This window comes from Penicillium chrysogenum, assembly GCF_028827035.1.
Source record: "Penicillium chrysogenum strain IBT 35668 chromosome Unknown utg000001l_segment0_segment0, whole genome shotgun sequence".
In the NCBI taxonomy this organism is placed as follows: domain Eukaryota; kingdom Fungi; phylum Ascomycota; class Eurotiomycetes; order Eurotiales; family Aspergillaceae; genus Penicillium; species Penicillium chrysogenum.
The window spans coordinates 552,770-577,080 of record NW_026622749.1 but is presented as its reverse complement, the minus strand read 5'-3'; the positions used below and the strand labels follow the sequence as shown (position 1 = coordinate 577,080).

At 48.3% G+C, this 24,311-nt stretch overlaps 9 protein-coding genes across 9 annotated transcripts; 5 read left to right on the top strand and 4 right to left on the bottom strand.

Annotated features, from left to right (window-relative positions):
- Positions 1-3,255: 3,255 nt before the first annotated feature.
- On the top strand, positions 3,256-5,587 carry N7489_000232 (uncharacterized protein; the record flags this gene model as incomplete). The annotated part of the gene is made up of 5 exons (XM_056705987.1): positions 3,256-3,478; positions 3,534-3,668; positions 3,732-3,986; positions 4,037-4,614; positions 4,676-5,587. The coding sequence occupies 5 exons, from the start codon at positions 3,256-3,258 to the stop codon at positions 5,585-5,587; spliced, it is 2,103 nt and encodes a 700-aa protein (XP_056570289.1).
- Positions 5,588-6,211: 624 nt separating this feature from the next.
- N7489_000231 (uncharacterized protein) lies at positions 6,212-8,092 on the top strand (the record flags this gene model as incomplete). Its single annotated transcript, XM_056705986.1, has 1 exon — positions 6,212-8,092. The coding sequence occupies one exon, from the start codon at positions 6,212-6,214 to the stop codon at positions 8,090-8,092; it is 1,881 nt and encodes a 626-aa protein (XP_056570288.1).
- A 450-nt stretch (positions 8,093-8,542) lies between these two features.
- N7489_000230 (uncharacterized protein) lies at positions 8,543-9,427 on the bottom strand (the record flags this gene model as incomplete). Its single annotated transcript, XM_056705985.1, has 1 exon — positions 8,543-9,427. The coding sequence occupies one exon, from the start codon at positions 9,425-9,427 to the stop codon at positions 8,543-8,545; it is 885 nt and encodes a 294-aa protein (XP_056570287.1).
- A 1,556-nt stretch (positions 9,428-10,983) lies between these two features.
- On the top strand, positions 10,984-11,154 carry N7489_000229 (uncharacterized protein; the record flags this gene model as incomplete). The annotated part of the gene is made up of 1 exon (XM_056705984.1): positions 10,984-11,154. The coding sequence occupies one exon, from the start codon at positions 10,984-10,986 to the stop codon at positions 11,152-11,154; it is 171 nt and encodes a 56-aa protein (XP_056570286.1).
- Positions 11,155-11,550: 396 nt separating this feature from the next.
- On the bottom strand, positions 11,551-11,802 carry N7489_000228 (uncharacterized protein; the record flags this gene model as incomplete). The annotated part of the gene is made up of 1 exon (XM_056705983.1): positions 11,551-11,802. One exon carries the CDS (start codon positions 11,800-11,802, stop codon positions 11,551-11,553), a length of 252 nt encoding a protein of 83 aa, XP_056570285.1.
- Positions 11,803-12,022: 220 nt separating this feature from the next.
- Positions 12,023-14,374, bottom strand: N7489_000227 (uncharacterized protein; the record flags this gene model as incomplete). The annotated part of the gene is made up of 1 exon (XM_056705982.1): positions 12,023-14,374. One exon carries the CDS (start codon positions 14,372-14,374, stop codon positions 12,023-12,025), a length of 2,352 nt encoding a protein of 783 aa, XP_056570284.1.
- Positions 14,375-15,205: 831 nt separating this feature from the next.
- On the bottom strand, positions 15,206-16,741 carry N7489_000226 (uncharacterized protein; the record flags this gene model as incomplete). The annotated part of the gene is made up of 1 exon (XM_056705981.1): positions 15,206-16,741. One exon carries the CDS (start codon positions 16,739-16,741, stop codon positions 15,206-15,208), a length of 1,536 nt encoding a protein of 511 aa, XP_056570283.1.
- Positions 16,742-17,215: 474 nt separating this feature from the next.
- N7489_000225 (uncharacterized protein) lies at positions 17,216-18,442 on the top strand (the record flags this gene model as incomplete). The annotated part of the gene is made up of 1 exon (XM_056705980.1): positions 17,216-18,442. The coding sequence occupies one exon, from the start codon at positions 17,216-17,218 to the stop codon at positions 18,440-18,442; it is 1,227 nt and encodes a 408-aa protein (XP_056570282.1).
- A 3,955-nt stretch (positions 18,443-22,397) lies between these two features.
- On the top strand, positions 22,398-24,285 carry N7489_000224 (putative isoamyl alcohol oxidase; the record flags this gene model as incomplete). Its single annotated transcript, XM_056705979.1, has 2 exons — positions 22,398-22,885; positions 22,962-24,285. 2 exons carry the CDS (start codon positions 22,398-22,400, stop codon positions 24,283-24,285), a joined length of 1,812 nt encoding a protein of 603 aa, XP_056570281.1.
- Between the last annotated feature and the right edge of the window lie 26 nt (positions 24,286-24,311).

Here is a 24,311-nt window from a genome sequence, read left to right as displayed (position 1 = left end):
TCAGGATCGGTTGTCCAGGGGGAATCCAAACTAGGTTCCGTCTTGATTCAGAGAATAAGTATGACGTCTTCTTGGCAATGTTTAAGCTTGAGATGAGCCGATGCCAAACTGGGAGACATGATGAAGGAGGAAAGGTTGCTTTGGTGGGGGAGACACTATAAATACCAAAGAGTGAATGGTTGATACCATTTGGGGAAGGAGTGTCTATCGCAGTCTCTGCAGACGGTATATCGGATAGTGAGACTGGCAATGGTGAGACTGGCAGTGAGTTATCTCTCACTTTGCTCTCACTTCGAATTTCGCTTGCCTGGTTGTTTGCTAACAAACGAGGCCTTATCTGCGGTCCCAACCTAGTTGTCCCCTCTGTCACTTGCGGTCCCATCGTCTTCGTCTCTGCATGATCCGCATCTGCATGCTCTGTATGGTCTGCACGTTGTGAATCCGGGGTTTGTGATACCGCAGATAATGAAAATGGGGTCTGTTCTGGGGTAAAAGGGTGGTTTTGGATAGTATTGGATGGTGAGGTTGGTGATGTAGGTGAGTTTGGTGATAGAGAGGTTGGTGATAGAGAGGTTGGATGGTGCTTGTTTGCTATTTGCCTCGTTGGTCTGATCGATGTCGGGGTGAGATCAGATGGTTTTTCGATGACAAATAGTGTTTGCTGTCTATGATCCTCCTCACTTCTCTCTCACTTTGCATCTCTCTATCTGCATCTGCATCTACATCTAGCATCTCTATATCTTGCACTTCTGCATCTGTATGCTGATTATAACCCTGCTGTGTGTGCTGCACATCGTCATGCAGAGCGATACAGGCTATATATGATGTCATCTGTATCTAGGTGCTGAGATCAGACTGAGCTTCATCCCATATAAGAACTGTTGGCCATCTTATTTCTTCTAGCTGATTTGTTATCGTTCTAAAGGCTTCTTCTGTATACAGCTTCTCCGCTGCTTTATGCCGCCGTGTTTCGTCAAAAATAGCATCTCTAACGATATCTATCCTTCTATATTGGCCCCCTTTGTGCGGGAACCAGATCCGATATAGGTTGTTGGAGATATACCCCACTAGCTATCCGATCTCTGCTCTAGGAGCCATTTTATTAGACTAGGTGCGCTTTGAATCTAGTATACGTGTGTATACTAAGTAGCTATATACCCTAAGGTTTGAAAGGTTAATACGCTAATCCTTAATCCTATCTAGTGCAGCTAGTTTTATTAGCTCTATCTATAGGACGATACACACTTTTCCTAGGTGGAAATCCACAACAGGTGGAGCAGATGTGTGCGACTATCAAGGAACACCTCGCTCGTTATTAATCCGTACTAGTAGCATAGTATATTGGACGATAGAAGTGATGGAGTAGGGGGGATAGGATACGATCAAACCAGGGTGGGGTTCTTTTTAGGATGAACTAGTCTCTAGTTAAGGAAAGCGAGGTAGCAAATAAACTACTAAGGTCCAGACCAACATAGTCTGTCATTGCTTTCTATCCTAAATTGATATAAAACAGTGCGACACCTTCAGTTGGCCAAAATTTTCATGTAGAAAGACTATGGTTTTTGGAAGTTGGGACCACGTCAGACCGTCCACGGGTGGCCCTTTCACTGACGCTTCCGTTTACATCCATGTCGGATGTTGTCGTAGGAACATGCAGATTTATATAATATCATCCAAGACTACCTAGGTAGCGCCGCTAATCCTGCGGGCGCGTGGTTATACATGGTTGTCTGTACATACACCTATTCTCCCCCTATCTAACAGGCCCACAAATCTTTCCCCGCCCCCTCCCCTTTTATACCCAATGTCGGATCATTATCGATATCGGAACTTTCAAGGCTGTTAGAGGCTATCATAAAGCGATAAAGCCCATCTCACTGCGGAGTAAATTGGCGCGGGTGTTCGAGTTTTTGTATATACGGGTCCATTGAAAGGACAATTCCACTATTGCTAGTCGAACCTGAGCATTCAAGTTAATTCGATTTAGGAAACGGCATTGCCCCACCACTCCACTGTATGAACGTAATGGGGGCCAAAATAGTAGTCCTGTAATTTAGCCAAGCCAGTGAGGAAAGTTGTCTCGTTATATATAGGCTAAAACTTAGAGCTACCAGCGGATACTTTGTCGAGGATTCTGCAAAAAAATATGTCATAAGGAGAGCCGCATAATATCCCTAAATCAAACGGGGATATCTGCTTGAAATTAGTTTAACTGTGACTTTCTTAGCGGAAGGTACTAACCAAGCCTCCACACTAAACCGGTCTACATACAGTACATACCACTAACGGCGCTTTGATATTGCACGAATCATTGGCTTCCATCCTCCGCGCAATCCACACTGGACCTTCATTGCCGAGTTACCCGACAACGGAAAATGCTAGTATATTACATTTATATTTGTGTTCTCTGCCCTACGGCCTCGCGGCCTCTACGATCCTGCCGGTGCTAGCGAGTGAGCCACACCACACGCGTTCTGGTCATAGGCAAAATACCCACCTAATTCAACCATCAACCATGCCATCAAGAGCATTTTCAAGAGTCAAGAGATCTAATTAAGAAGGAAGGATGAACCTTGGATTAAAAAAGCCAATAAATCTGTCTTGTGCATTTACATGTGTGTATAACTGCCCTCATATGATACTTCAACGGTATTCAAATGGAGTGTAAAAGTAACTATAAGAAGGGAAGGGGTTATATCCATAATATGTATTATCCAGCATTGGGTTGGCTTTACTACGTTTAAAATTGAAGAACGACATTAAGGGGGTACAACATATACCTGCGACGAGAAAGGCCCCCAACATCGGTAGAAGCCTATTCGGGTAGGGCTTGGTGATGATCATATCAGGCACCCGTCGGAGTGCATCTGCGAGATCTGCTGCGGGATGTCAGAGCCTCACCGCGCTTTCCTAAGCGACGATCGCAATTTCTATAGAATATTGAGCCTCCGAAAGCTCTAATTTAACATAGCAGTTAATATAAACGCCAAAACATCACCCGGAATCCCGACTGGCAGCTGGTGTCGCGAGGGTCCACCGGCTTGATGATCCCCATCAATACAGCCCAGGTGCCCACTGTGGATTACATATACAGAATCAACATTCGAATTACTAATGAGGCAGTGTAAATTTCAGCCCCCAAACTACGATGTGCATTACATGGCCTCATAGGGTAGAATGACCATCGACATGAACTTTCAGCCCCCAAACTACTTTACGTGGCCCCGTAGTGTACTCCGTAGAATGACCATCGACATGAAAATATTTGAGACTCGGGTACAAAAGACTCGCGGCCTCCTCGAGTTCAAGCACGCTTTGATTATCAAAATCAAACTAAGGGTTGCAATGTTCGCCAAATATTCTCTGCTTCTCGCGGCTGCGGGGAGCGCTTTTGTGGACGCGGCCCCTAGCACTCGCTCGATACAGGGCCCTTGTGCCCAGATTTCCCAGCAGCACGTGCAAGATGTTAAAGCTGGCAGTAAGAGTGACCAACTGAGAGGGTCAATCTCAATAGACATGCTGATTAGAACTAGAAGTACCCAAGTTCCCCGGTGCATTAGCCTATGAATGCTTGCAGTCCATGCCATTTGACCCGAAAAGAGGAGCTGCCTTTGTCGAGGACGTGAAGAAATACATGCAGTGGCAGTCTAACGCTGATGTGTTGAGCAGTACGTATGACATGGGTATCAGAAGAGTCGAAGAGACATTTTAACCATCTTTGTCTGTCATAGACCCTCCGACTTCGTATCTGTCTCCTCCAGTTGATATATGGGGTGGATTGGACTATTTGCAGCAGCAGGCCGCCGACAACAAATTTGGCAACCAGTTTGAGTTCGACACTGCTCTCTCCGACCTCTTTATTTCTGCCAAGGATGGGCATCTGTCCCTTATACCATGCTCGTATATGCCTTTTGCATTTGTTGGCCATGAGTCCTTGGTCTCTGTTTCCTCTGATGGTCTCCAGTTGCCTCAGATCTACACTTTTGGTATGTTTGTTGGCCTTATATATGGTAATGGAGCTGACTTGCCTTCTCAGGTGATGCCGAAGTCCTCAAGAGTAACCCCAACGCCGTCTCACCCATTGTGACCATTAACGGTAAAGAAGTTGTCTCTCAACTGCAGGGAGTTTCAGAGTCACAGTTATTCCAGGATCCTGATGCCAGGTACAACAACGTGTTCCTCTCGCGCTCTCGCTATACGAACAGTGACCTGATGGCGGGAGCATTCTCCATCGGTCCGAATGGAATGTGGCCGGGATCTACAGTGTACAACATAGCGTACGCCAACGGAACCACGTCAAAGTCCGAAGTGAATGCCATTGTTAGGAAAGACGAGTTCCAGTTTGTGGACGGTGAGGCGCTTTACGAGAGTTACTGCCTGCCTGCGTCTGATACCACCACCACGTCGTCTCCTTCGACAGCGACCCCAACGCCCAGTAAATCCGCCCCGGCTTCTTCAACTCCTGCCTCCCAGACCCCATCGAGCACTGCGAAACCTGCTCCAACAGGCTATCCCAAGGCCGCCATTCGCGACGACAACAACCTGATCTCCGGCTATCTACTGAGCGAGCCCGGGCTGGAGGACACTGCCGTGCTGTCCGTTCCTACCTTCAGTGTTAGCGGTGTGGAGGGGGGGTAACAAGATTGTTTCCGACCTCGCCATTGAGTTTATCCAGAAGGCTGTCGACGCGGGCAAGAAGAAGATGATCATCGACCTAAGCTCCAACCCTGGAGGCGACGTCATCTATGCTTTTGATCTCTTTAAACTTTTCTTCCCCAACAAGACCCCGTACTGGTCGACGCGCTTCCGCGCACACGAAGCATTGAGGCTTATCGAGAAGGTCGGCTACTCGGTCCCGGAAGGTTCCCACAATGTCACATTTGCATCGCTCGCCAGAGTTGGCTTCTACGGCTTGAAGACCCCCAGTCAGAACTACACCTTTAAGTCGCTTGAAGAGTTCTATGGACCTCACAATGTACTCGGTGCTAAGATGACCGCGGCTAACTCGCTGAACCTGGACCTGATCTCGAACGAGGAGAAACCAATCCACGGCTTCGGTGACGTCAAACCCGAATGGACGACGCCCCCCTTCGCCCCGGAAGACATCTTGATCATCACAGATGGAGCCTGTAGCTCCTCCTGCCCTATCTTTACCGAGATGATGAAATACGAAGGTGTGAAGACCATCTCCTTCGGTGGTCGTCCCCAGTACGGACCTATGCAGGCGATGGGCGGCACACGAGGTGCACAAGTCATGCCTGCAGAGACTCTCATGACGATTACAACTGCCGTGCTTGAAATGGCCGCCGAGGAGGAATTGCTCTCGGAGAGTGAGCTCCAGCAGCTGGAAGCGCTCTCCCCGGCTGAGGAAAGCCCGCTTCAGTATGGCTCATTGCAGGTTAACTTCCGCGACGGGTATAGCAAGCTTGATAAGGACAGCGTCATGCCTCTTCAGTTTGTCTATGAGCCGGCTCACTGCCGTCTGTTCTACACTCTGGAGAATGTCCTGCAGCCGGCGACTGCCTGGAGTGCCGCGGTCAAGGCTATGTGGGGTAGTGGGGATTGTGTTGCGGGTTCGCGAATGTGAGTGACACTTGAAGCGACCTTTCAATTCTTGCACTGTATTATTTCATTGCAATACCTGTCCTTTATTTAGTTTTCCTTTACTTTATCTTCATACTTTCCTTCACTTTGTATTTATACTTTCCTATTTCTTTCGTCGAAGCTTGCACATATAACAGCATACTTCATCCTACGTCAATATATTGGAACTTGAAACAACTTCCGACACGCGCATTTATATATCTTGGAAGGTCATTTAGGCGTAGCTGAAAATAATATATATCCCCACAGAATTAAAACGTGTAACGGTATCCTTCTAGTCCTTGCAATATCTTCCCCTTTTTACTGGCGGCTTGATTTTCACGGTGAAAGAACGCAGTGATAGGGAGAGTTACCAAAATACAAGCCGCCAAACAGACAATGAAAACACATAGCCCAAGGGATAGCCCTGCAGTCGAAAACACCTTCCCAATCTCACCCATGCTGCTTTGAAGAGGACCTCGGGAACAGCCCTGGAGCATCCCCGGGGCCATATCCGAAGATGACTCAGCAGGGCTCGCGATGAAAAATATCACCATAACAAACGACTTCTACAAAGAAGAATTCCCATATGAGATTTTAGGGAGATAATCGACTATCACTATTTCGCATGACTCTCAAACGCCCCCTTCCCATCTCTGGGGCGTGGGAGCACCCTGATGCCTACATAGAGGCCCTACTCTGCTTCTCTACTACGTCGGTGCTCTTTATGAATTTGTGCGGTGGCGTGCATATGGTCGACTTTCTGACCCGGGAGCCTGACCTGTATACAACTATTCTACCAAAAGATTGGATATCTTTCTTCGAACAGCACGATGTTCAGGATATCATCCGTCTACTCCTACGAGAGGACATTGAGAATTTACGAGGCGCCGGCGAGCCTTCCGTAGATCAAAGCAGGACTTGGAATGGGGGGGAATTCCCTCCCCAGAGTCTCCTGGAGTACATTTTCAATATCCGTTCACTGACGCTCCAACGAGAAATGTGTATCTCATCTTCGAAGAGGATTGAATTACCAAAACAAGTTGCTATGCATATGAACCGGAAAAAAGTACACGAGGTTGAATGCTTTTCTCAATATGTCGCATCTCTATCAGACACCGTTGATAAGCGCCGTGGTGAGCCAGTCACTCATATTGTGGATCTTGGATCTGGACAGAACTATCTTGGACGAACACTGGCCAGCTCGCCTTACTACAAGCATATCATTGCAATTGAGCGCAAACATCAGTACATCAGCGGTGCCAAGGGCATGGATGTTCGAGCCAAGTTGGCGAAAAATCCGAAGGCTCAATATTCTCGCAAGGACAAAAGTTCATGCGATGGCTACGACGGAACTCCAGAAGTGACTGTTTCTGAAATGACAGATATTTCACAACCAATGATAGAGGATTCGCGGGTCTCAGATGCCCCTTTTCCAGATGCCCCTTTCTCTCAGGTGCTAGGCGAGATTAGCCTTCAACCTGGCGAGCTATTCGGATCCCCCACTACAGGCCCATTACGAGAAATCCTTCCGAAGCAAGAGATCCATAGCCGTGGTACTCTAAGCTATGTTGAGCATGAAATTCAAGATGGCCACTTGGAGTCCATTATAGACCACATCACCTCTCCATCCCCTGCTGGAGCTTCTGACGGGAAAGGGAAAGAAGAAAGCGATGCTAGATTGATGGTCGTTTCCCTTCACTCTTGTGGGAACCTTGTTCACCATGGATTACGATCCCTGATTCTAAATCCCTCGATTGTGGCTGTCGCCATGATCGGCTGTTGCTACAATCTGTTGACAGAACGCCTCGGTCCAAACACACACGACCTCCCTATTCTGCAATCCCTCCACCCTCGGCTTAAAGAGACTGGAACATCATACGATCCGCATGGGTTCCCTATGTCTAAATACTACGAGAACTACCGAAGCCCAGGGGCAACGACCGGCATGAAGCTTAACATCACAGCTCGGGCACTGGCCGTGCAAGCTCCATACAATTGGGGCTTAATTGACAGTGAACTGTCCTTTACCCGGCACTTCTTCCGTGCTCTACTCCAACGTATCCTCGTTGATCGAAATATTCTTCCTAAGCCCTCTGTGCCGGAAGATGTCTTCTCTGATGGACCTCACTCAGAAGCTAGAAGCAACTCCTTTAATATTGGCTCATTGCCAAAATCCGCCTTCAAGTCCTTTACTGCATATGTTCGTGCTGCGACCGTCAAGATGAGTCGAGACCCGATATATGCTTCCCAGGTGCAGGAGCACATTGCTACCCTGACTGATGAGGAGATTCACTGCTACGAGACTCAGTACCTCCACGCGAGGAAACACATGAGCGTTGTGTGGAGCTTAATGGCGTTCAGTGCTCAGCTTGTCGAGGCGATTATTGTTGTGGATCGGTGGCAATTCCTTCGTGAACAGGATTCGGTCAAAGACTGCTGGGTTCAGCCAGTATTTGACTACAGTGAGAGTCCGCGTAACCTCGCAGTCATTGGACTAAAACGGTGATGATTTATGGGAGGAAGAGTGTTTGGCATGCATTGAATTTGAATTGATTGTAGATACATACACAGCAGGACATAGCAGGAAAATATAAAGTCAATTGAGAAATAATTCAGGCGACCAGGAACCCTTTAGTTCCATTAGAGAGCGTTCACTCACTAACTCCTAAGTTGATACCAGTGCCATAATAAGTCGTGTATGGTGTATGTGCCAAAACAATGTAATTTTTATTCATATCACATATTCCTTCTATACAGGTCTGCGCTCCTCTAGAGTGTTGGGAAAGAGAACCTAGTGCCGGGAAGCTGTGGTAGAATGGCCCTGGGGCCGTACGCATAAAGACTTAGAGCAGGTGATCTAGGGCATATTCCTTCTGGCTGGGCGTAGGTCTAATGTGTGTATATACTGGGTTTAAATTTTCTTATATACTCCCACTCAATCCTCGCCCGGAACGACTCACCTCCTACGAGACAAATTCTGAATTTGCATCAGCAGGATAAGCTTACTGTTTGCTACAATGGCAGGAGGGCACTCGTAAAAGAAAGGCCACGTAAGATCTATCGATCCGCTCATGCCTGCGTAGAAATGAGTGTCCATGAAAAAGGCCATGTCCATTCTCATCCACCCAACATCCGAGCAGCCTTCAACAGCGTCCGCTTGATTCTGCAGCTGTTCGTGATCATTTTGTGCGGCACGGCTGACATCACCAGAGCGGCCTCCACTCGACGACCAAAAGCCATCTAAGAAGTTGGCATGGCCTGAACCTCCGGAGCCACAGCTGCGTAATGCATCCTCGTCAATTTCGAAGAAGAATCGATATCTTGAAACTGGTTCGTTGTCATATAGGAGCTTTTGATCAGCGCCTGGGTTCTCAGCAGAGAAATTATTAGCTACCCATTCTTGGAAGTGGGCGCGTAGCTCCTCCTTGGAAGCTCCATCAAACTTTGCCTTGTCTTCCATGAAGACAAATTCGAGTTTGTCGAAAATGGCTTCATTGAGTTCTGATCGGGGGTCAAGGTTGACAATTGAGCGCACTGAAATGTTGAGCTTTTGCTTAAAGATATCCCAGGCTTCGTCATCTTTGTATGTGGTCCGGTAGAAGACCCAGCCCCATTTTTCTATTTTTCGATCTTTGAGCTCGAAGAGTATGACCTCTGATGAAATCCATTTCTCTCTGGGGGTAGGTGATGACTGAAAGCTTCGTGATGTTGAAGGCAGAGCCAAATTGGGGAATCCTACTCTGCTTTGGAACGCAGCAGGGGCTGGCTTGGGGCGCACAGAAAGAAACGGGCGAGCGGGAAGTAGATAAGCAAGCGAACGCCTGAGAGTGAACGCTCTCATCATTGAGTATAGAATCCTTTGATCAAATTGGGTCGATAGGATGCGGTTGATGAAATATAGGGGATTCGGGCCGCCTGGAACACGGCGTCGGCCCCTAGGGCCGAATTTTCAGCCACTAGTCCACATGCGCTCTAGGACGTGTTTCATTGGAAAATTTTGAGCTAGTATTTTGGAAACATGACAGTTAGCAAAGTAAACATTATTCCGGTATGTGAATTGCATGTCTCAGGGGCCGATGTGTTATTGTGTGGTGTTGACATAAAGGCGTGCAGATTAAAAATCTCGGAATAATTTGTTTTCGCTAGGAAGTAAGAAGGAAAGAGAAATTTTCCTCTTCCAACAACCCTCACTTGGTAATTGGCTTGAAGCTCAACGACCGCATTATAGATGCAGATGAGTAGTATACTACATCCGCGGATGGTGCCGCAACATACCCCACGCCCATATTCTAGGTTGAAAGATTAAACATATTATGAAAGCTTTAACAACATAGGTACGATAATTCTTTAGTCAACATATCTTATTATTACGTGTCTTAATAGCTTCATAATAGGTAACGAGGATAACTTGAGCCAGTAGGGCAACATCTTCTACAGAAATGGCGTCATACGGTTGGATACGAGGGGACCTCGCGCTTGCTTCCTGTTACTTCGAACTTGGCCGGGAATAGGGACGACTGGTAAACAGGTCTTGTCTGATCGCGATCCTGTGGAATTGTTTTTGCCGTCTTAAGTCTAAGGCGTAAGAGAAACACACGAGCTAGAGAAGGCTCCTGCAGAGACCTGACAGTCGCAGCTTTTCATGCATAGCGAGGTTTCAACGATCTCTTATCGTTTTGCTTATCTGTCCTATTATGAGTAGCATTGCTAATTTGATTATTTATTTTATGTGTTATTTATGTGTCTCGTGGCTTCCAAATAGTAAAACCCCTCACAGCTCGAGAAAGTCTTTTACGTCATGGCTGATCTCGGGCCCGTTCTTTATTGACTATTATCTTATTCCATTCCCAAGGTTAAGAGGCATCTCATGTGTCTGATTAATATAATCTCAGAATGGCCTTGACTAACCTGAAAGATCCGTCTTGGGAGATGCCACTGCATTGCGTGACTGGCAAGTTGGTCAACCCTAGTTCTCTGACGCTCTGATGAGATAGAGCCTTCCCTGTCAATAGAAGACTAAACTTCTGTTTTTTCCTTTTTCCTTTTTTTTATATACTTTAATATGTATTGGATCGTACATCATTCTCGCCACATATGATACGCCAAGCTTGCTTTGTCTGAAGGCGTTAAACATGTAATGGACATGGTGGCGATCCTAGCTACACTTGGTTTATCCGTACCATAACTATAAAAGTGGTCATGAGACCTTTTTCTTCCAATAAGGTCGTGTCATGTCATGGACATTGCTGTAGCTCAAGTATATAGAGAGCTTCCGTGAGCAAAGATTCTTGTTTGGTTGTTATTCACCTATGAATATCACCAAATATCCTGGGATCATTCGAATCGATTTTATCAGAAACATCAATATCCACCTTATCGGAAACACTTACATTCACCATGTCAGACTTCTTCCGCAGAGCATCTGACGCATTCCACCATCGCCAGCGTCAAAGCTCAACCGATTCAACGGAGGGAGCCAAATCCCCTGACCCCCTGGCGCAGCAAAGCCTCCCGAGCAACAGCCGCTCAATCAAAATTCGCAGTCTGCTCAGCCTGAGTCTCACGTAAATGAGGCTATTGCTGGTACAGCGAATGGTACAATACCACTTTGTCGCTTCCTTGCGCTTGGTATATATTAACAAGATTATATAGATAATGTTGCCCAACCCAAGCAACACCGCCTTTGGGGATGGGGCCGCCACCAGGGAAACAAACCTGCGACGAATCAGCAAGGTAGCCAGGCGAAAGAAGATATTGACTGGGTTGTTGGCACGTAGGAATCGTCGTTCTCGACGGAGTGGCCGGGTCGCTAGGATCGAGTTTGTGAAGAGACCGAAGACCGACTACCAACACCTTCGTTCTGCGTCCAACACAGTCGCGCTGGATTACTTCAGTATTATTATTTAGTCGTAGTTCTTTCTGTCTGTATTAAATTAATATGGGATTCCTGTTACGATCTGCCTCCTAACCTTCGGCAGTTGCACGTCCTGTAGGCACAAGACGACTTCCTGGACAAGAACCGTCCTCGAAACACTCAAGGAAGGGACGCTCATCCACATGAGCAAATATAATATACGAGGAGTCGGCGGGCTGGCCATCTCTATTATAACGGTCTAGCTCATATTCAAAACATTCAAGACATTTCTTTACACCTTGATATTGGCATCTTGGTGTTGTAGGAGGAAGACCTTCTTCTGTGAGAATATCTTCAGCCATGATGTTTGAGGAAAGGCTTGAGGACACAGTGGTTGTCATTTATGAGGTTACAAGGGATGGTTGCCGTATCTGTATTTTAGTTGACATATGGCATAGCCACGAATCCGTTCGTTTATATGTTGACGTTGTATTGATTCTTAAATATGTTGGCAAACCATAAATGATTCTCTCAACCAGTATGTTTAGAATACACCATTACCTCTCCACATCGTATAAAGCTTCACCCATATTGTTGCCTGGGCCGAACGATGTCCGTTGCGCCCTTGACGTCAGCAAGCCTCCCTACAGAAGTCGACATACTGCAAGGATCCAGACCAGTATATGTTGGGATTTCGACTATATTCAGAGGCCACGATGCTGCATGATGCGACAGTTCATTGTGTAGCTCGTCCAGCTCATGCTCAAAGGCATTCCGTTGGTGATTAGGGAAGGCCGAGTTCTCAAATAACAATTCAACATGTTCATGGCGTGCATGGTTTGGCAAGTTGGGAGTGTTCCTCACTCTAATTTTTGCCATCTGCAAGAAGGTTTTGCGGCTCTCAATTCCGCCGCTGGTGTTGGCCAAGACATCGAATGCTGGCTGGGAGGTATGCGAGAGAGCGATGAGTTCGGCAACCGAGCCCCAGCTGCGTGATGTGCGGTGGCTACGAATGACGTATATAACGTGGACAGTAGCCATAAGGAGGTGAGTGAGGAGAACTGTCATGGCAAGATATGCTGCCAGGGAGCCTTTAAATGAGAAACCGCTTATTTGCATGCTCGCCTCAATTGTTGTGAGATTCTCGGGGTTGACGGCGGGAATTTCCAAGGCAAGCTTGTTTCCTAGGATTCGTTCCTCGAAATCAGGCAAAGGGTTGTAATTTGCTAGCGGCCACTGAGAGCTTGCTCCTGAAGTATTGAACGCTCGATAACTTCCGGTACGGCTGAGACCGTCCACAATCACGCTGCAAATAATGGCTTCAAGGAGAGCAACCTTGTCTTGACTCCCAGATCGCTTGTCAAGCCAGTCTGCGATAATTGCATTAGGGGAGGAGCCTAGGCCAGCATTGAGGAGGATACTCTCAATCGTGGATGGTCGCCAGGAGCCCACATCAAGATAGGTTGCCGGAGGCGTCAGGAGATTAAGCCAGTCATCCCCAAGGGATATCCGACCATTATTAGCGGCTTGTGATGTGGCGGACCATGCAGGCGTGCGATCGCCATATTGAATGTTCCACGGGTACCATCCGGTCCAGAAGTTGTATTTGTCGGTGAACACCGTCGACGGGACCCATCCAGCTTGAGCTGTGCAGCTGACCACAACTCTGGATGCCTCGTTGGGTTCCCACGGTGTCTCAAACACTCCTCCAATACTAGCTGCGCCAAATTGAGGCGGCAGATGAACCCATTGGAATCGCAAGTGATCGACAGCAGTATTGGTGAGACTTTGTACGGCAAGTGGTAAGCCTTGGGAGAAGTGGAATCGACCATCGATAGACGGGAAGTTCACGGTGTTGTCTGAGTGCAACAGCTCCTGCGGATTTTCACAGCGGACGACTGTAATCCCACTCTTGGCATTGGCAGAAATAATCCGGTCATCAACTTGATCGGGGGACATGCCTCGTTGCGATACCGAAGCCTTCCACCAATCGGTTGCGAGTTTTTGCAAAATTACCACAGCAGCTGCATGTGGTTGAATGAGCGTGGTTGCATCACTGTCGCCCTTTTTGCTGTTTCCTAGCGCGTAGAGAGGAGGGACTTGGGACGAAGCGCTGGATACCGGCCAGTAGAAGTTCGAGCCAGAGAGATCCTTCGCATAAGAGCGAACATCTTGCGCACGAAGGTCGGTGGAATTGACAGTTCCCCAATGCTTCCATAGAGAGTGAAACCCACCTGCCGGACAGATTCCCAGATGAGTCGAGTCGTTGCCGCTGCAAAATGACCGAAGCTCCGACAAGTTTCCCGACAAGTCGGCTGGCCAGAAGTCGGTCTCCGAGCCATTCAAATAAAAGCGAGTGCCTCCAGCGGCCCAGTCCTGGGATTCGGGCACGAGGAGCACCGCACTTGCGGGCCCAGCCAGTGCAGCCGTGAGCCCAGCCACAATGACGATCGTGACAAACATGACCCTCCTAGCTTTATTGCCATGATCGCCGATGTATTTCAACGAGCCATAAAATTCTTTCTTAAAGAAGTATTCGAAGTTATTGAAGCTCAAGCCGGACCCTACCAGGCCGAGAGGTAGTCCGTCCCCAAAAAGCAGCTCGGATCGGACGAAGTGTAGAACAATAAGGCCGAGACTATTCACAATCATGATCTCGTGGGCTTTCGCAGTCAACTGGAGGAACATGAGGTTGATGGTCTCAGACCTCACTGGCGACATTAGATCTGCTCCCAAGTAAACGCCTTTCAGGTTCAAGGTTATGATTGCGATGGTGACCAGGATCGTGATCAGGTGGCAGGTACAGCGTCGCAGTGCCGTGAGCACTGATTCGGTTATGATGACTTTTGGAGGCTCTTCTAATTCGTCGCCGAGCGTGCTGAGATCGCTGGCATCACTTTTAGCTTTCTTACATGCAGCACGAGGAGTCCACATCCTCGTCAACAGTCAGCCCAAGGAGAGAGAGGACAAAGACCACCCAAAAAAGGGGTTGGGATTGAGCGTAGGAAAGGAGCTCCAAGGCAACTAAAGAGCAAGAGATAATATTTATTTATTCGAAGCAATATCGTAGCTAGAGAGATTTCCGTTTCGCAGCCCAGTCTTGAGCGGCTCTTGCCAATGTTATATTGTTCATTGAAAGACAAAGCACTCAGACGGGTTACGGGTTACCACCAAGTTGTTAGAGATCTTACAATCTGTGAAAGCCATTACCATTCCCGAGACATCCTCACACGTGCAATGAGGACCATGTCCAGAAGTTCAGATAGGTACGCGGGTAGGATGATGTTCTATTTCATGATAGGACCGGTCCTCTTCCACGTAACCTTCCATTGGTCGGTTTCATTCCCCCCTTCCCCTGGGCTCCAATCTGTCACAAACAGGGTCTGAACATCACCAATTACACACCATCCTCTATTTTCCTGAAGTTTTAAATCTCTGGGCCAAGGGCTTTATGGCTTTTGGGAAGCGTTATCCCTGTCTCATCTCAGAAGTGGTTTGATTTTGTTGGTTACGTGGGCTGTCTTTCTCTTTTTTTCATTTCTCTCGTGCTATGGAGAGTGGAAAAAGGATGGTATTTCCTACCTAGCTAACGATGGCGGATAACTGAAGAGAGGCGGTGAAACCCGCAACATCTCGGTAGGGAAGCACCATGTATGGGACAATCAAACAGCCACTCCATCTCTTTAGGGCCACATTATTAATAAGGATGTGTTGAGGATGTAGAATCGATTGAAGATCGGGAAGAGTCCACAAGAGCGATAAAAGCTACGAAGAGGGATTGGGGCGCTTCTCTGTGACAGGAACGCATGCCCATCCGTTCGAAATCAAAGGGTCCATCGGGTCCGCGAAGCAAAAGAAGTTAGCGTTCGTAGAGTCCTTCATGGCCAAACCGGCCAAATGCATAACCCCACATACTTCTCCATCCTCCAGGCAAATCGATTCCTCCCCTGCACGCTGTAGCCGTACAAGGACTGAGCCACAGATACCTGCACGGAGTTGTGGAGCAGACGTAATCACGGGGTCGTTGGTCGCATAAATGCCTTGGTACATGGTGATATATTTTCCGTCGGGCGGGTTCTCTTGTCTATCACGGAGGAAATCCTGGCCTCTCTTGCGTCCCAGCACCCGCACTCCGGCACACAAAAGGCGCTGCCGGCCGGTAACGAAGCTGTCAATAAAGAATTTGTCTCCTGTCCGAACCCCGGTGAATGGGATGAGGGTTTTAGCTGCTGTTTCGATATCTAAGAATCTATTGCTAAACGCAAAAGTATCGTCCAGCTTGGCAAGTCCTATATCGGTTTCGTCGACACGTTCAGTCACATAGCCGACCCTCGACTTTCTTTGTAGCACTCGGAAATGATTCGGATCTCCTAGGTGATTCAAGCTTTCGTCGAACTCCCGATCCCAGCAGTGACACACAACGGTAAGCCTCTGCTCCGAATCCTTCTCCACCAAGACCCCAGCGGAGGCAGCATCCTCTTGATCAGAACAAATCATCGCTCCAGGATTAAAGCACCCTGTAGCAGAAATGTAGTCGGAGTCGTCTGAAACAAAGGTTTTCAAATCTGCTGGCTTAGGGGCTATGAGCTGTTTCCACTCGGTATTAGCGAGCAACCCATTTGAGTAGCTTAATTCTAGCGCGAGATCCCCGAAGGAACACGGTAGAGCCCCGACTCTCTCTCTCCACGTATCCTCATCGACCTCGTCGAATTCAACCACAATGGTGTTGAATATGAAGGAGATAGCTGCCGCTTGCGGGAAATGTTGCGTGAGAACCATAAGGAGCGTTTCTGGCTTTGGCATCCTATACAGTTTCAAGTCCTGAACCAGATTTTGGTCCACACGAACGAACTTGTCTATTTCTGTCTCCCCTCCAGAAGAACCAGGTATGAGAGTGGGCAGCGGGTCATCCATTCCTAGCCAGAAGGCTAAGCAGCCCGATATGGTAAAAGGGCGTTGACTGGGATCCGGTCGGTCAGAGCAACGAAGGAATATAAATAGCTGCATAACCCACATATCTTCCACCCCGAAATGCTCTCGTAGGTATTCAAAGAGCAAGTCATGACAACTATCCCCTAAAGATGGTATCGATCCATCATGATCAAGCAGTGAAAACTCGTTAAAGTCGAGGGCGGATGTTTCAATACAATACGCTGAGTTGATTGCAGATTCCCCAGTTTTCACGATTGGGGACTTGGACCTGGCCCGAGGCGGGAGGGATGAATGCCTAGTCATAACTGGGCTGAATGATGGTCGCTTTCGCCGGTTCTGCTTTAATGTCAAAGTTGATGGGCTCGCCATGGTGATATTTCATCAGATGAGATTAATGGCGGTGATAGAAAGATGGTATAAGAAACGGGTTCCAGTTGGCGGGGACTAGGAAAAAGGTGTGGGTCCAGGGCTCCACCTGGGCACCTGGGCACCTGGATGGGCAGGAGAAATTGCTTACCTAATTTTTAGTCCGGTTGCTAAACGGGATCTTCCAGCCCCACCGCCCCTCATTGGTCCACCCTGATCTTCCAGCCCACATGATCCCCGGATCGCCATCTCAAATCTTCCCCTTTTATAACCTAACCTTCTCCAGGGCTCCGATGGATTACAGATGGACCTCATTCCTAATATTTACCACCCAGTTGCTTTCTGGGAGCTTGACACGCTAAGCTATCTTCCTCACTGGGCCCTGTGACCACCCGACACACGCTCTTGTCATTGCGCGCCGGCCGAACCAATTGGCTCTCCCCCATATGCCTTTCGCTCGAACGAGTCGAAGTCGACATGGCTGATTTCTTGCGCCCTCTTCCCTTCGGCAGAATCTCTCGATCGACCACTGGCCTCTTATTTTACACCTTCTCCCTTCTCTACCTTCTCTCCCTAGGCTACTATCATTTCGCTAGCTACCGAGATCCCACATCCTATTTTTTCAACCCCCTTCGGGCCTACGAGCGGCGATATTCGTCAACGAGGATTACAGAGGCGGAGGAATTTTTGCGTGATGCCGTTACCATCGATCAACCAACAAGGCCGGAAAACGGGGTCCCTACGATCTGTGTTGGAATAGCAACTGTCCGTCGGAGGGGAGAGCAGTATGTGGGCTTGACAGTGGCATCTCTCCTGGCTGGCCTGACCGAGACGGAGAGGGATAGCATCTTCCTGGACCTTCTCATCGGCAACACAGAGCCATCGCAACATCCAATCTATTCAGAAAAGTGGGTTGAGACATTGCCAGACCGCGTACTGACGTACCGGCAAGACGATCCCGACTTCGAGCGTATCAAGAAATGGGAGGACGATGGCTGGTATCGAAACAAGACGATCTACGACTATACGCATCTGATGCAGGACTGTTACGATACTGGCGCGCAGTATGTGGCGATGATCGAGGACGATACGTTAGCGGTGAAGGGCTGGCTCCCATCCGCCTTACACGCCCTCGATATCGTCAAGCAACGGACAGCGAATGAGAGATGGATCTACCTGCGACTCTTTTACGTCGATGACCTCCTTGGCTGGAATTCGGAGGAGTGGCCGAGATATTTGACTTGGTCGTTCGCGATTTGGGCATTGCTTACAGGGATGATGGTGGCGGCCAAACGAGTATTCAAGCGCGAGCTGAAGACGTTTCCAGCGAGCGCGATTTGGACCACGTCCTGCGTTTTCATCCCCGCCGCTATCGCGCTCCACTTTATGGCGGGGAAACAGACAATGTGGCCCATCTCTCCCGGCGTCCATGAGATGAACAGATACGGATGCTGCTCGCAGGGTCTTGTGTTTCCTCGTTCTATTATACCCGACTTTCTTGAGCGGACAGACCTCACGACCGATTGGCTGGTGGACATGATGGTGGAGAAGATCGCAGATCGCGAGGGATGGACACGCTGGGCGGTGGTCCCATCCTTACTGCAGCATATTGGGGCTACCAGTTCCAAAGGACATGGGTTTGATGATTCGGCGAAGACTCTATGGAACTTTAGATTTGAAGAATACCCCTACATTGGTATATGAGAATCACTCTGGTACAAGACCCGAGTTATTATGATATAAGACTATATAACCATGGTGCCATTAAAATAATACCATCTAATATGGTTTTGCATTGAAATCCAAGAAGATCTTTTTGGTGGAGGAAGTCATGTGCGAAAGACGATGTTCGAAAAGAGACGGATGGATACTACTTGGCCCAGTCGATGATCAAGAGCTCTAGGAAGCTTATTCCTCGTTGGGTCTTAGGGATCAAGAACGGTATATTCGACGGGACGGTGAAAGAGCTACGCCAGAAGGTCCCAAAACCAAGGCTATATATAGTTCTTGTTGGACCAGATGATCTTTATATTGCCTCACTTTACCACTCGCAAGTTTGGAGGCCAGATTTCTTTGGATTCCCTATATTTCACAAACATCAGAGTCGAGGGTGCACTCACTTCCACCTCGTACACCTCTCACTTGTTCCCTTGGAAAATCAACGCCAATTGCAGGCATTGACAAGTTTCACCTAATAACCTCCACATATACAATCACCTCTCACTTCTCCCTCCACAAAGCGAACAGAAATTGAGAGCATTGACAAGTGCCGGGAACAAGGTAAACAGGTAAGGGCCATAGGACCCGAAGGATTTGGCCGTGCGAGATGAATATAAGGCTAATATCCCAACAGTCATAGAAGCACCGCGAGCGAACGAGTGCTATGCTGTAGGAGAGAAGACCTCCTCTCCTCCGGGTGACGATATCAAAGAGAATGTATACCCGGACCCAATATATGGAGGCTTCGGAGAAATCGACAGGGTGCCGGCCTACTGGGCAAACAGAGCCCTGATAGCCCCGTGGGCGAGGTGTTATGTCATCCAGGCTGATGCCTGGTTTCCCAGGTGTCAGGCCTCACTGTTTGCTAGCTATATTAGCTAGCTTCCATCTATCAGAGAATCCATCTCTTCCTTCTTCTCTTTCTCCCCTTCTGGCCTTGCCAGACCACGAGGGCAACAAATCAGAGAAAAACCGCAGGAAGCCTGTTATATCACATGGGATCCATACCGCTCCTTCGGGAGCCAACCTTGCAGGAAAACGGAAAGAACAACAAGCGGAAGATAGTGGACGGGGAACAGTTCAACGCCCAAGTTGGGAGAGCCCGCCATACAGCTGAGGCTATGATTGCATACGCCGTGGGACAACGGCTTCCCCTTACGGACTCATGTGAATGCTGCCAGCGGAACGATGGAAAATTTGCTGCGTGCGTGCTTGTCCCGGGCCAGGAATACTGCTCAAATTGCCTATAGGCGCGAAGGGAGGATCGGTGTGTGTTTTCGGGTATGGTCAAACGTGGTGGCGCCTATCAGAGCTCAGCTTACACGAGACTGGTGACTTGACGACATTTGAACAAAAACAGTTGGAAGTACTTGTTGGCACAAGTGAGTTACTAAATATACACTTCTCTCAGTTGACTTCTGATATACCAAACTCCTATAGCTCTACAGTTTCCGTCTGGTCCCTACATTACTTCGCGAAAAGAACCAGATCTGTTTATCCGACAACTTCGCTAAAGTAATAAAGTGGTTAGATACGAGGTATCACTTCGTTTAATATATAGTCCGGTCTAGTATTATCTCCCTCACACTAATCGTAAGCGCGGAAAATGTAGCGGATATATTAACAAAGCCGCTCGGAAGGGAATAACTCGAGAAGATACGAGGATCTATAATACACAGCGAGAAGAAGTGTTAAAGCTTATATATATTAAAAAAGAAGCTTTTAAGAGTAACAGAAAAGGTGAAGACAACGATTGAAAAGCCGACAAAAATAAGTAGTTTTTCACTATAGCAGCCAGAAATGGGGAATTGATAGTGCTAACTATGGTTTCTGCTTCGGGATGAGCCCCTACGGGGGTGTGTTGTGGTACCTAGAGACCCCACATGTGGTCTAGGTCTCCACCCTTAGCTAGGCAGTAGATAGTTGTGGGAAGCTCGCTTCCCTCTCTTCCTAATATAACTCTCTCCCATCTGCTTCCCTGAGCCTACATACTATAGTCTCACCAGGAACTTAAGAGCCGAACGGGATAGGTGAGCGGCTTTGTTGAACTTTATGTCCGTGACCGAAACAGAATGCCGATTTGTCGGTAACGAGAGGTATATCTAAGTATCCACATGTCAACAGTCAATCTTTCTTAGGCAAACATATGTGGAGGGCTTCAGCTGCTGTTTTGATATCTAGGAATCTATTGCTAAACGCAACAGTATCGTCAGCTTGGCAAGTCCGATATCGGTTTCGTCGACACGTTCAGTCACATAGCCGACCCTCGACTTTCCTTGTAGCACTCGCAAATGATTCGGATCTCCTAGGTGATTTAACCTTTCGTCGAACTCCCGATCCCAGCAGTGACACGCAACGGTAAGCCTCTGCTCCGAATCCTTCTCCACCAAGACCCCAGCGGAGGCAGCATCCTCTTGATCAGAACAAATCATCGCTCCAGGATTAAAGCACCCTGTAGCAGAAATGTAGTCGGAGCCGTCTGAAACAAACAGATCCTAGACGGAACCACCAGAGATGATTCTTCAGGATGGCGGCTTTAGTAGTACCACGGCAGGCATCGAACGTCACTTCGGTAACACAGCCCCGTATACTGCAGCGGAGTTTGCGTTGTATCTATCTGGTCAGCTTCAATGCTTGAAACTGGGAATTCTCTTTGAAAATGAAATGAAAGTGAAAAATAAGTCAAGTGAGAATAAAGTAACGGGATGGACGTGGGTAAGCTTACCTTGGGATATTCAGAAGGCTGCAGACCTCTGGACATCGATCCTTTCTAGGAAGGGGATGAGAAGGGATCTCCCTCCAGTCTCGCTGGGACTTAATTGGCAGCAAAGGACACACACAAGGGGAGAGAGACGAAGGTTGAATTCTCTATCTGTGTGAGACTAGTGGTCTGGCAAAGCCAGGAGGGGATAGAGAGAAAGAAGGAAGAGATTGATTCTCTGACAGATGCAGGCTAGCTGATATAGCTAGCAAACAGTGAGGCCTGACCTGACAAACCCTGGCTGACCTAACAACTAGCTAATCTACTAGTCAAACATGCGCAGCTTGACAAATAAGGCATCGGATAGATGGCCTGTCACAACAAATACTACTCTCATCCCTCAAATACAGGGTTGTTATTCACCGCTGCCTCTCAATCAACACAGCGATATTTCTTAACTTCCACGCCTGCCTCAATTGCAAAAGGGGAACCTCGACGCCGATCTCGTAATAGCCAACATGTTGCACGTGAATCAAAATGAAAAAGAACCCGACCTAGTGCAAGGAAGATGGTGGACAAATTGCACCCCCTGGAGATTCTCATGCCGTTTTTTACAAACTCAAAAAGGGCACGCAGAAAGGTAAATCCAAGTTTAGAAACCACTAAACCCCTGGAATTTGTACTTAGGTACGACCTTATTAATTGCCTCTGGTGGACACCTGGGAAATCATAGGCTTCCGGGGTAGATCTGTTTCTGAATGCCTATCGGGGAAATTTGGCAACGAGTACGTACGCGGAGATGAGTGTGCCAAGGTTAAATATGATAAGCTTACGAGTACCTAGGTACCCAAATATTACCCGATGAGGTAGCCTTGTATCCACCTAAGCCCTAGCCCAATGAAAGCTTCGCTTTATATAGTTCCTAGGATAAACCTTCTTCAACGGCTGTTTGTGGTAACTTGTGGCACTGAAGCTAAGAGCCCCATGGTTGCTGCCTACTTGATATGGAGCCCTACTCCATTTTTTAGCTCCGGTGGGTACCGGTGCCCAGTCATTAATGGAGCCTGAAGATCGTCGGTCGGTCATTACTAGTTTGCGCGTATATCGTATCCGTATCCAACATACCGAGTACGGACTAGCGGTTAGTGGACAATAGTACTGCATATAATGCCCATTCTTTATCCTCTCTATTGTTAAACATACTTTCAAACACTACGCAGACGAAGTTCTCATCTAAAAATGCGATCGTTCCTCCATACACATGTCTTTTATCTGCTGGCATCGGCTGGCCTCCCAGCCACATCTGCCACGCAGCATTGTAAAGCTTCACCGGGAGACTCGACTTGGCCATCCATCAATGAGTGGAATGCCCTGAATCAATCTATCCATGGCACCCTCATCAAGACGGCGCCTGCTGCTTCGTCCTGCTACCCGGGCAATCCATTCGGATCGTCCGAAAACTGCACGGACGTGAAAAATCACTGGTCGTATGCCGCATATCATGCTATGTGGCCCGAAAGCGTTGATTACTCTATCTATGCGAACAATTCGTGCTTGCCACCTGGAGTTGATGGATACTCGAAGAACAAGGGATGCAGTATTGGTGGTTTGCCACAGTTTATTGTGAATGCCACAACTGAGCGGGATGTTGCTACTGCAATGAAATGGGCTTCTGACCGAAACATTCGCATTACTGTGAAAGGAACTGGACATGATCTAGGCGGCCGGTATGTTATTTCCCCGTACATTGGTTCAAATATTATTATTTTTTTTTTTTGAGTGTTTCTAACTGGATCCTAACAGTTCCACTGGCGCCTATGCACTTTCTATCTGGACACATAATTTCAAGCACATCGAACGGAAGCCAAACTGGCGGCTACCCGGGGCCAATAGTACCGCCGATGTGGTAGTGTGTGGAAGTGGAAACAACTGGGGTTCAGTCTATACTGCCGTACACAAGATGAATCGAACAGTCGTGGGTGGTGAGGATGCCACCGTCGGACTGGGAGGCCTGATCCAAAACGGAGGACATGGCCAGCTTTCGAGTCACTACGGTCTCGCGTCTGACCAGGTATACCAAGTCACGGTGATAACCGCCTGTGGCCAACGCCTCGTCGCAAATAATGTCCAGAACCAGGACATTTTCTGGGCTGTTCGTGGTGCTGGTGGAGGCCAGTATGGGGTAGTGACCGAATTTTTTCTGAGGACACATCCTGTGCCTGAGAACGTCGTGGCCGGTGGGTTGTCGTTCTACCCAAGCCAAAACTCGAAGGCTAGTGAGATTGCTTCGTGGGATGCGTTGGCTGAAGTGTCGGCTCGCATACCCGACCTGATGGATATCGGTTTTACGGGCACGGTGATGGGCCTGACCGAGGAAAATGCAGTAAAATATCTTGGGCTGAAAGAAGTGTTGCCTGGTGCCTCGGCTGTTATCAGCTTGACTGGCTTCAATATGACTGTCCAAAGGATGAATGATACTCTGAACAAATTGGCTGCCCGATTCGACTCTGACCATTTGAAGATTACCTTCCAACCGCTTTCTTCGAAGAGCTACTGGTCCTCTACGAAGCCAAACCCTTTGGCCAGCGCCTCCTCTGGAGCCGTCAGCCTGATGACTAGCCATCTTCTGGGCAGACGCGAGCTTTCCGATATCCCTAAAGAGCGCCTCGTTACCTATCTCCAGGATATTCTAGCCTCCCAGGAGCGTAATGCAGGCTCCATGCTGTTGTTCGGGCTGCAGGGTGGAAAGGGAACCGCTCATGTTCCCGAGTCAAGACAAGGAAGTGTGCTTCCCGCCTGGCGTTCGGCATATGCTCACGCTATGGCATATGGTGTCTCGGTGAATGCTACGGGTAATCCGAGCCAGTCATTGAAGGCAGGAGCAGAGTGGTTGAATGCCGCCCTGGAACCTGTTTGGCAGAAGTGGGCTCCTGAGAGTGGCTCATATATGAATGAGGGCAATCCTTTCAGCAGCAACTGGAAGCATGACTTCTATGGAGATAACTATAACCGCCTTCTGGAGATCAAGCGCAAGTATGACCCGCAGGGCAGCCTTTTCGTCTGGAGCGGAGTTGGGAGCGATGAGTGGAATTACGACTTGAACAGTGGTCTGTTGTGTCGCGTTTAGAACCCACAATACTTTGCACTGGAACC